Source organism: Dermacentor variabilis, unplaced genomic scaffold (assembly GCF_050947875.1).
Source record: "Dermacentor variabilis isolate Ectoservices unplaced genomic scaffold, ASM5094787v1 scaffold_13, whole genome shotgun sequence".
NCBI lineage: Eukaryota > Metazoa > Arthropoda > Arachnida > Ixodida > Ixodidae > Dermacentor > Dermacentor variabilis.
This window is the reverse complement of record NW_027460291.1, coordinates 40573482-40585755: the sequence shown is the minus strand read 5'-3', so window position 1 is coordinate 40585755 and position 12274 is coordinate 40573482. Positions and strand designations below refer to the sequence as shown.

Here is a 12274-nt window from a genome sequence, read left to right as displayed (position 1 = left end):
GACAAAAAGCAACTCCCAGCTCACCGCCGCTACTTGAGGCCGCAGCAAAGTAGCAGCGAACACCCAAGCGAGTGCGTGCTGCGAGCAGTTATAGAGAGAAAAAAGGGGGGAAAGTAAGTGGGGAGCGCGGTGCAGCATTTAGCTCACCTAGCAAGCTGCCAGCAGGAGAAAAGCGAGCGCAAGTTACACAGCCGATGCTGCCCTGTTGCCTTTTTCCTGGCATTTTCTGATTCGAGATTTCGAGATATCTGGAGTCCAGCGGCGAACCTTTTCGATATTAGATGTGAAAAACACAAGTTAAAACCACGGGTGGGAAAAACTTCTACTTAACCAATATTTAAAGATACCAAAGTTCGAATTAAGAGTTCACTGTATTTCCACTTTGTTATGTTGTTGGCCATGTCACCGGTGCCTCCTTGAAACTGAAATAGTTAAGCCTAGTCGATCCAGTAGTTGCAGACTGTGTCTAATCTGCAGGACAAGCCAAGCCCATAAGTCGTAAAGGCCTGCGTTCCTGGAAATTCTAGCAATGTTGGTGAAAGTTGCATTTGCGATTTGTACAATTTGATGTGCCAGTTCCGTTCTCCTCTTATCATCCGCCGTTCATTGCCAGCAGACCCTGTTGATAGCGCGGGCGGAGTGCCATTCTGATCACTGCCAAACTATGAAAAGGAATACATGCAGTGAAAAGCACTGCTAGGAAAATATGTCCACGGCCAAAGGCAAGCGTATGTGTATGTAGCAATGCATAGAAAATTTGGGCTGTATTGTCGGACTTTCGAAATATTTCGTGTGACAAGCACTGAAGTCATCAACAGGTTGACGGCAGTGTTTCCGCAATGTAATAAGATAGCATGCATGGCACTGTGCCAAGATTGCTGTCGCTGGTGGACGCCATTTTGTCTTGTGCTAGTCACGCCAAATTGAAGATATCCCCGCAAGTGACTATCCAAGAAGGTGGTGAACCTTTCTTGGCCACTTGTGGAATAAATTCACGAGCTTTCTGCCAGTCAGGTATTTCGAACTCCTTATTATTTGGACATCTTGACAGCGCCCATCCAGCCCGAATTATTGGTCAAAGGCTGTACAGCTTTACGCAGAGCACTTAAATATTTCTCTTGATGATCACAGAGACCTACCCTGCTGACTCGTACATTTGTGCGCAATCGTCAAAATCTTTTCAGGGTCCCTCTAACGCTTGATGCCCAAGACACGTGTACCGGCCTTCAACACGATTAAAAATCTTGTAACTGTGCTCATTTGATTCTGCTGCATCCTACAACTCACTATCAATGTCTGCTTGCTAGACAGCAAAGTTGTCTGCATTGTTTCAGACTTTGATGCTCCGTCCATGAGGCTGTCTTTGCAGTTTACTTCAGGATTGGAATAGGATTTTAAGTGAAGAGGACAAAGTAAAGTAGCTGTCGATGATAAAGTGTGGGGGCCCCTGGAGACGCACCAGTCTCATGTACACTAGTATACACTGCAGGGACTGCATGGCTGTGGCGCTGAGTACGACACCATAAGTTCAATGCCCAGCCACATTCTGACTAGTATGGACTGCCGCAGTGCTCGTGTAAGCACATTTTGAGGGCATGTTAAAGAACCATGAGTGGTTACAGTAAACCTGGAGCTTCCTTCATCATGACCCTTTGAGTTGCTCTGGCTTTCGAGCCATGTGCGTCACAGTACCCATGAGAGTGTTTACCCAAATGCACCTGTGGAACTTTCTGCTCATTCAGACTCATGGGTCGGCCCGAGTGAGTCTACATTAACGTCATTGTATATTCATTTTAGGATGATAGATGGCGTTTACCTCTGATTTTCGCCATGGTATAGTTCACTTTTGTTAATTCAACCCTGACGAGATTGACGGTTATCCGGTGGCATGCTTTCAAGAGATTTTTCCTGCTGTCCACACTGAGATGAGAGGGGCTCTTGTGCAGGCTGTTCATCACGGTTTGCGGCCAAGTCGAGCCTCTACGTCCACCTGAAGAAGCATGCACAGGGCAGCAGTGCTGATCCACCACTGCAGCAGCCAAAGCAGCAGCGGTTGGTGTACGGCTGCCCCGTGGGGAGCTGCTCCCGCCGGTTCTCCTCCCGCACAGCTTTACGGCAGCACATTGAGCGCTCCCACTCACTGCTTGTCCTCGGTGAGTAGTTTGCCATACTTGCTCACATTAGAAGACAACTTGCATTACAAACACGGTTCGTTTCCCCTATCCCGCATTTGCACATGATAACCTTTAGTGCAACAAAGACATTGGCTCAGAGCGCACTATTTCTTACTGTTGGAAGTAGTGCACTGACTGGCTGTTGTCTTCATTGCACTGAAAGCTAATGTGTACCGTATTTACTCGCATAGTAGGCTCACTCAAATAATAGGCGCACCCCCAGTTTGGTCGTGGAAAATCTGATTTTTTTTTATTTCCGCGCATTATAGGCGCACCCCGAACTTGGAACTGTGATCAGTACCGCATTTACGTGATTGCAAGCCTATGCCCTCCTCCTCCTCCATATCGGGTGAAAAAAACACGCACACACATTCCACAACCCAAGCTTATTAACGTATTTGCTGTACTAGTCCTCATTAGTGTTGCTGCCGTCGCAGCTGCTGAGGACCCACAGCACATAAAACATCGCAAAACCATCTCATGGGATGACATGTCTTCTTTAGGAATTGATGCTGTTGTGCAGTATTTTACAGCCTTCATTATAGATGCCGCATCTAAATGCATGTCTGAAGTAAGTGGCTCGGCATGCAGACGGCGTGTCCCGTGGTGGAAAGACGAATGTAGGATCGTTCGTAAGAAACAGAACAAAGCGGGGGGGTTGCTACGCGCTTCTCCCACTGCAGAGAATTTTATCAGCTTTAAGAAAGTAAAGTCTCAAGGCAGGAGAACCCACCGACAGGCCAGAAGAGAACGTTGGCAGAAGTTTTTATCGAGTATCAACTCGTTTAGAGATGAGACCTAAGTCTGGAACAGGGTTAATAGGATAAGAGGGCGACAAACATATTCACTCCCTTTGGTAAATACACAGGGCGATACACTGCAAGATCAGGCAGACTCACTTGGGGAGCACTTTGAGAGCATGTCAAGTTCAAACCATTACAGTAAAACCTCGTTAAACCGTACCCGGTTAAACGGTAGTTTCGTTTTAAATGTAGTAAAGTCAAATCCCCGACTCAGCGGCCATTGAACATACCGTATTTACTCGCATAATGATCGCACTTTTTTGTCAGAAAAATTGATGCAAAATCAGAGGTGCGATCTTTACGCGGGTTAAATTTCCCGCGAAAAGAAAAAAACTTTTTTTTTTCGTCCTGCGTTTGCTGCGGGACACCAAAATAAAAATGGTGGCCGGCGGAGCAAGCCGAACGCGCCGAACGCGATTTTTTTTCTTCTCGTGAGTACATTACGTGCATTGAAACAGTTTCTTCCGTATCAGTAATGAATAATATTGTTAAGGGGGGACGCGGGTCTTGAAATCGCGAAATATGGCCAAAAATGGCAATTTTCAAAAATTGCGTTTTTGAAGTCTTTAATGTCCCAACTATGCCTCTACAAAATATTATGGCTCAATTCCTACTAGAAGTATAAAAAAACGGCAATTTAGAAACGTCGGTGAGCCGAAATTGAACGCCAAGCGCGAAGGTTTGCCTCATTTTCAAGCTGCCGTAGCTCCGCGCGACGCGAACCGATCGGCGCCATCTTGGTCTCGTTTGAAAGCTGGTTTCCCGCTCTCCATTCTGGCGCCCCTCGGCACGCTGTAGACCCTCGTGCAGCGGAGCGAGCGGCACCCGTTCTCAAGCGGAAAATCGTCGCGAGACAGCCGCTGATTGGGTGAAACGGGCGTCTCCTCGAGGGCAGCCCTCTGATTGGCCCTGACGTATGCTTCGCCTGCCGCGGCCCCGCGGCCGCGTTGTTCGACTCCTCCGCGTCGTCTGCTTTCGCCTGCATGCACGTCATTTTTCGCGCTCCTCTTTGTTTCCTAGTATTTTTCGTTCTGCCTTTTTCTTTATCGTTCTTGTAGATATTTTGGCTATTGAGTCGCTTCTTTTAACCACGAATTTCTTGCTTTTGCGTGCCTGGTGTCTATGTTCCGCGTGTCACGATGGCGCGAGACGCGCGCTTGAAAGCAAGCACGCGAAAAGCAGTCAGCAAAAAGAGACGCGCATGGAATAAGAAGAGCGCGACATCGTCGAGAACTACAGCTTCGGTGATGCCGCAATCTGCTGTGCCCTTGGTGGATGCGGCTGGACTGAGCTCGCCAACAACAGCTTCGCCGGAGGACGCGGCTGAACAAACCCCATCGACGCTAGCTTCGCCGGTGGACGCGGCTGGACAGTGCCGATAGGTGTCAACTTCGGTGTTACCGCAAGTCTCTGCAGTGCCGGTGGATGCGCCTGGACTAAGACCGTCGAAAATGCGAACTTTTGAGACGCTGCAAGTCGCTTCGGATTCCGTGTCGTCGGAAGCGGCCGAGCCGGCTGACCGAAGCCTAACGTCGACTTCGGCGTTTCTGCACGCTGCTTCGGTGCCGACGGACGCGGCCGAACCGAGCTCGCGTGCTCAACGCTTTGACAGTGTTTTTCACGGAGGCGGAGTGCGCGGGGCACGAAAAAATACGCAGACAACATTAAAACTTAATTGGCGAAGAAGTCCGCAAGTTCGAGCTAATGAACGTCGGCACAGGAAGTGAAGACGACGATCGCGGCACAGAGTACATCATCGTTGATCTCTCTGTGCTAAAGAAGCTGTTTGCGTCCTCAAGCTGCAGCAAGTGTGGGCTGGTCACTCTCCAACTCGCAAAGTGCAGTGAGAGAGAGCAGTGAGAGAACCAGCAGAGCTGTTGCAGCACAGCTTGGTTACAGTCCTGGGAGCTACCTCATTCGTAGGAGCCTTGAAAAAGATCAGAGGCTCTGCAGGTCTTATAAAAGTCACACCAATGCTGAAAAGGTGAAGAAGAGGATGGCCAAGAAGCACAAGCCTGACAGAACCCAGGACTACTGCCCAGGAATTATGTGAATGTGTGGTAGATTCAAAGAAAATAGCAAGTGACTTTCTGAGCTTTTTTTTTTTTGTCAAGTGCCAATGCAATACAGAGGTTTTCACAATCTTTACATGAACAGATTTCGTTGAGTTTGGTGTTATTGTGTTCAGTAATGACTGGGCTGCATGCTAAAGCATTAAATTTTTCCATGTGATAGGTAAACAAAAGTGGTAGAGTAAGCAAAACTTTGAATGCAATTTTCTCAGCTTTGCTTTTTCGATAAAATGCCTTTGCCTTACAGAACTTTTCATAATGTTTGCATCAACTGATTTTATTGAATTAGGTATCATTTTTTTCAGTAAGACCTCGGCTACATCCTAAAGCTTTCCATTTTTCATTAAACCCAATAGACTAGCAATTATGTCAGATGTAAGCTAATTACTCCCACATTGTTTTTTTCTTCCTACTTTGTTATTCATTCATGACCTATATGATGACTTTTTGAAAATTTCTTCAGCTTTAGGATGTGCAGTGGGCCCTTGGAAATGACAGCTATTCTTTAAAACTAGTTTTTTTAATTAAGAAATTATCATAATGGCCCGTAAGAAAAGACCTATGTGGGATGAATTATTTTGCAATATCTTCATTTCTAGATGAGATATATAAAATCTGGATATATATTTGGGATCAGCATTCAAAGATACATCTGCATGCAAATTTTCAGAAAGATATGTTAAGAAATAAAAAAAAAGTTTTCAAGACCCTCATCCCCCCTTAATATCGGCAAGTTTGTGGCAATAACGTAGCCATGTCCACTCTGAGGGGACAGAAACAGATGGGCACGCTTACTGCCAGTGACATAGAAACACATGGCCAGCATGCTGCGGAAACTGCGCCATCTGTCTTCACTACTATTCCAATACGGCACGTTTCCACTAAGGGTGGGGGAATATCTTAGCTGTGTTACAAGCATCGGCGTATGAATAGGGTACACTTTTAACGTATCAGTGTAAATGTGGCTACTATCGTTGCTGCTCGCGATTTGTTGCGTGCCCACGAGTGCAGATGAGAAGAATCGAAAGGCGCCTTTTTGTTGTTGTTGACCACAACCATTATAAAGCCTACACATAATAAAGGCAAGTTTGGTTGCAGCTTTCTTTTAGTCATAATAGTGCAGAAAGTGATGAAAGTAATGAAGTTAGGCATCTACTTAAGAATGTTTGGTGCATGCAGACCGCTTGGTTTGTCTTGAAGAGTAGTTCGCATAGCATTCGACAGATGGTAAGCGCGATCATTATTAGCTAGACTTGGCACACGACATATCGCTACGCAAGTTCGGGGGGCGATCATTACATGGGAAATAAAAAAAGAATCTAATTTTGACGACAAAATTCAGGGGTGCGATCATTATGCGAGTAAATGCGGTAATGTGTTTTGTATTCGCATAAACCGTATCAGCTTATTACGTACGCATCGGTTAAAACATAGCGTTTCAACTTTTCGTCGCGCAACCACGGCGGTGCGCCGACTCCATCGGGCGGCCCGGCAGAACAACAAGCCTCAGAGATTGGAACAACGGCCTCCAAGTGCCCTGTGCGTTTGTGCGTGAAGCCACATCAACATCAACATCATTTCGATGCCGTGCAAGCGACACTCGCGTCGTTCCGAAGCATGGATGAAAAAACACGCTGGGTGCTCAGCATAGAAGAAAAATTAGACGTCGTCCGTGCTATCGAACGTGACACGACGAAGTCGGCGGTGGCACGCAACAGGGATCTGCTGTTGACTACAGTGTGTGGCATTTGGAATGCGAAGAAGTTGCTCGGCAACGCTGCTGCGACCGCGAAGACATGTCGGCTAAGAGGTTCGACTTTTCGCCATCGTTGCCAGTGTTGTTGCCGAAGTGTCGACTAGTGATAGTGATGAGGACAGCACGGGCGATTCAGGTCCGACGGTGGCATAAGCTGCGCATTACGTCAGCCTCATGAATGCAATCGTCACGACGAGAACAAGGGCGCGATTACGTAACTCTATTCCAAATGAAAAGTATTCCAAACTCCGGCACCCGGCAATGAAAAAGGCACACCCAGGACTTCTACAGCACTGCTGCGCATGTGCATGGAGAATACGTAACGCCAACGAGGAATCTGCCATGTGAGTGTTTGCCGAGAAGAGGGGGCTGGCTGAAAAGCTGGCACGCAGCTTCAGTAAGTTTGAGGCCACCGTCGTCGTCGTGCTAGGCCACCGCGGCATCAAACGAAAATAACATTTTTGTCATGCAAAGTGAATAAATACTGCATGTTTTTTTCCCCTTTCATCGCACTCTCTCTGAGTTCCGTTTTCGACAGGTAAGTGGGCGATAAGTGAGCCCTTTAATTCCCATGCCGCCCCGCGACCAGGAATTTGTGCAGTGTTGGGTGCTGCCGGAGACAGTAAACGGTTTCCGTCAACTTGGGGCAATACTGTGTCCTTGCATGTATAGCTTCGTAGCCGCTTGCGGCTTGAGTGCATGCAGCTGCGTGCTAGAGGTGACCGCTAATGTGGCCCTGCGGCTCTCTGAGTTTGAACCCACGGTGGTTAGTACTCCTGTGAGAGCCTAAGACATCATACAATATATCAGATATGCAATAGAATGTCATCTCTTCCAACTCCGAGGGACTGGAAATTTATTAGAATAAAATGGAGGTCAATCTAAGGAGAGTCCCTTTAAATATAGTGCCTGATAATTGTGCCTTCACTCCCCTTCCACCCCAGTACGGTGGACAGAACGAAAACTGTTACTGGGCTCACATTGAAAAAGTCTTTCTCCTCCATCAGCGCATGACGGTATGTACCGGAAGAAGCCTAGGTTCCGTACAAAGTCCGAGTCCGATAAGATTGTGCGCTGCATGCCATTAACTGTGGGTGTGAGGGAAAGTGTGCAAAGGTGGCTTGATGTGTACTGTTCTCCAGCGTGCCCAATGTTGGAGGTCATGTGATCAAACACGCTACAGGGTGGGAGGCATAGGTGGGCACGCGGTTACACACCAAGTGCACGCTGGGGTGCTCCTTTCTGCTCTTTTTAAGCAGGACGAGAAAAGAGGGCCACTCTGCCTGCTCCGGTTTGGTTTCAGCTTTCCGCACATTTTTCGCTGTTATTTTTATGGACACGCGACATTACGGCAGCTAGTGATGTATTGCACCTTCACCTTTGGCTTTTGGTTGTCCGAGACGTGTCCATAGGTGTGAGAAATTTTGTTCGAATTATCCGTTGTGCGGCTTTTGGAGTTGGAATTTTCTGGAGGTCTTTCATAATCAAATACGTAGGATTTCTCTGGGACTCTATTGGTCTATTACTAGTTCGAATTATCCATCAGTTCGAACTAAGAGATTTAGAATTATGGGAATTTCACTTTAATATGGGAATTTCACTGTAACGATGACTTTGTCGACTTTGGTCTGGTTCTGTGATAAAGTAAACTGCTTAATGCATTGCTTCCATGCTGTGTGATTGGTTATAACAATTAAATCTGGTTACTGGGTGTGTGCACCAAAAGAAAAAAGAATCTAAAAAATAATAAAAAAAGCCTAGCAGCTTTGTTACACTCAGCTTTGTGCTGCATACCTCCACATGGGCATGCCTTCGTCACTTTGCCTAGCAAAAAAGAAAAGTTGCATTGTTACACTTGTGGTTTGTGCTGTGCAGCTATGCCTGTCTTCCTTTAACCCTCTCTCTGATGTCCGAGCGGTGTTGGTGATGAAGCACAAGTGGAGAGATTAAAAAAAATCACCTCCAGCGTTTTTTTATTGGGCGCCATCTCGGGTTTTCCAAACCCGTGTGCCACGGCATCTGCTTCCTGCACCTTGTCGTCTGCTAGCTTACTGTTTCGGCTGCAGTGAAGTATAGACAGAAATCTAAGAATCTCCAGATTTCGGAATATTAGTTTGCAATACTGAGGCATTGTTAACATGACACAGAAACTGAATAACAATTGTTATTTTGAAAAGTTCGGTATACTGAAGTTCGTAGTACTGGAATATGTTTACATTAAAACCAAAAGAAGTTAGCAAGGGATTTCTGAAAAGTTCGTTAATCTGAGAAGTTTGTTAATGTGGTGTTTGTAGTAACGAGGTTTTGCTGTATTTCAGTAGAAGGCCTTGAAAAACATGCAGTAGAACCTTGGTGATACAAAATTATTTTGTACGATTTCCCATTGCCAACATTCCCGATCGAGAACACAAAAAAATTACGCAATACAGTTCTGCTTCTTTTTTATTGGTTGATACGTTCTCGGAAAACACTCTCTTGGCACCAACGTTCAGTATGTCACCAAATCGCAATTGTATGATACCGGAAGCTATATTGCATGCGAACAAGAAAAGGGCACATGTGATCGAAAGTAGTAGGTGCCCGCTATGGCAGTTTCCCCACACTGCTTGCCTGCCCGTGTCATGTGAAAATGCAAGCACAACTCCTCTTCCTGTACCACCAAGTCTCCTTGCGGGTCATCGCCATTCACAGCTATCGCCACCAACCCTATTGCGATAAACATGTGTTTCACAGCACATGCATAGAGAAAGAAATTCAACAAGAGCAGACGTTCCCATAGAGCCCAGTGACTCACTTGACTGAAGCACACCAAGCCACTGGCATTAATACCTGGACCACACTTTTGGTTTTGGGCACTCATGTTTTGAACACTAGCTGGTGCGTGTCACGCTGGCTGTGTTAACCGGTGCATAATTTTTTTTTTTGTTTCTACTGCTCAACCGTGCGTAGACTGTGGGGAATCGTTTTATTATTTAGTAAAAATTATTGCAAACAATCTTTACAAGCCACCATTGAATTTGTGCAGCATGCAATTTCATAAAGTAGACACAAGATGCCTTGTGAAATGAGGAAATGTTTATTTTACTGCATATAAGTACTTGCTCCAGGCTTTTTGTGCTTTAGTACTGCCTCTTAGTACATACTAATAAAACTGCACTTTTTCTCAGCCTTCACAACTGCACGTGTGCATGTGTACTGTGGGGTCTCAGACAAAGGAATGACAGCACAGTAGTGCACACAAATCAAAGCACATTTATTGCACCTTCTTAAAGTTGGGCAAGCTAGCTATCGCATGTGAACGAATGGGAAGGGCCAGTCCCGTAAAGCGCTCTGTTAGGAGTCTGTCTGCACATGTCCAGTCCCTGCAGCCAAAATCCCCTCCCGCCCGAGTATTCCTGTCGTCAGGTGGCTTTGGCAGTGGAACACTCGCACCATCTATCTTCACACCGTGCAACCACTTGTGGCACACATGCTACGTGGGGAAGCCGGATTCCAGGAGACACGACAGCCATGAGGGAAGACCAACATCAGGGGTGCGATAGCGTTGAGCATCCCCACACTACACATCATGCGAGGTTGAATGATATGATGTGTGCCGTGCTTTGCATTAAGATAACAAAATGCACAGCCCATAGAAATGCACTGTCACTGGCTTGAACTTCCTGATATTCTCAAACTAAATGGAAGATTGAATAAGCTGAAATCTACAGTAACTTGTTATGATAGTGATGTGCTTAAACACGCTACAACAATCAACGTTGGTCAAATAAAGTAACCCTGACACTGGAGCCAGTGTGTTTACACGGGTCATAAGCCAACCTGACTGATGGTTACAGGAGTGTGCAGTGTGGTCATGGTATTTAAAGTGAATGCGATGCATTTGCATGCAGGGGTATAATGCGTGTCTTCGGCTGATATTTCAAGTGTGCCAGGTTCTGTAGCCAGAGCTGTGTGGTTGTTGTGCGCAGCGGATGGGTCCTCTCAGGAGGGTGAGGATGATGACGAGGAGGCAGCCATGGCAGCAGTGTCCAGCCCGAGTCGTCCCTCGAGCCCCGACCTGGCCCCGCGGCTGGTGCAGGAGAACCAGAGTGGCTCGGCACGCACTGACTTCGCCAGCCACCATCATCGCCGGTCATCCCACCGTAACAATCTCTTGCCTGGTAGGTTATCTTGAGTGAAGACCCCATCGTGCTTGCAGAGGCCTTGAAAACTTCGAAGGCATGTAGAGTGCCTCAGCATCACCCATTATATAATTTTAAAAAAATTTTTAATGCATTAAGCCTTCGTAGGGTACTTAACACACTTTCCGGGGTCTAACTGTGTGTGCGTGCGTGCGTGCGCGTGTGTGTGTGTGTGTGTGTTTTCCTACTTACCTGGGTCACTAGGTAGTCTGTGGTTGCGTGCTGCTGTGTGAGTTAACAGGGTTCAAAACCAACCGTCAGACCAACTTGGGTCACTGACTATGTGGCAATGTGTACATATGTACTGCTTTTCTTTCACGCCCACATGTGTCACTGTAGGTGTGGGACTGAGCAGGTACCACTGTTGACGCCGACTTGGAGCACTGGGTATTTGCCACTTGGTCTGTGCTGGTGCTCATTGAATTTCTTTGATGCCATGTCAGGTCACTGGGCCAGTAGGTGTGTGCCGCTCTTCAGTGAACGTCTTTGATGCCAACTTGGGTAACTACAGTCGGGTACAACTTTAGAAAAAAGGGGAGGCCCTGCCTAGATGACCGAGTAGTTCTTCTGAATACGACTGCTAAGTACCATAAACAAAGATATACATAAGGCAATACTGTGAAAATCGGTGGAAAAGTCGCGGTTTTCGAGCATCCCTAGCTCCGGAACAGCAGTACGCAGTGCGACCATGCTGGCACCCTTGGAAAGCGCGCCTCTTCGCCTTTTGATGCCGCTCTTTCATTCCCTGATAGAGAGAAGAGCAAGCATAAAAAATATAAAGTCTGAAGGTCACGGAGCTGCTTGTCACGGCCGCCGATTGGCTTGCTCCGTCACGTGCATTCTATGAGCTGCCCCATTGGTCAGATCTGGAAGCGAGCTGCTGCTGCGGCGTCTGCTTCTCATGTTTCCTCGTGCGCTGCCCGCTGCCCCTTTGTTTACGCGTTGGATATTCGAGGTACGCCACCACATCATTGCTTTATTCTGAGTTGAGTTTTTTATTTCATTTTGAGGTTTCGAGCATGACTGGGCGGATGTGGACGACGAAATTCGTGACCAAGCACCGCTTCGGCAGCCGCAAGTGCAAACCGCCGAACATCCGAAGGATAAGTAGTCCTAGCAAAGATGTGTTGTCCGCGCACGAGCTTGCAAGAGAGATTGTTCGCGCATTGCCGGCCAGTTCGCAGACCATTAAAGCCTTGAGTTCCAGTTGTGATGATACCGAACTAATAATGGCCATTTCGGATGCTTCCGCGCCTGCGACGTCCCGTGTATGCTCCGAGATGTACCC

At 47.0% G+C, this 12274-nt stretch overlaps 1 protein-coding gene across 1 annotated transcript in view; it reads left to right on the top strand.

Moving 5' to 3' along the window:
• The window catches only part of LOC142566743 (uncharacterized), an 87865-nt gene that overhangs the window by 62213 nt on the left and 13378 nt on the right, over positions 1 to 12274 (top strand). The window contains exons 7-8 of the mRNA XM_075677618.1: positions 1947 to 2153; positions 10774 to 10965. Of these exons, the coding sequence (XP_075533733.1) occupies positions 1947 to 2153; positions 10774 to 10965 (399 nt within the window). The remainder of the gene's footprint in view (positions 1 to 1946; positions 2154 to 10773; positions 10966 to 12274) is intronic.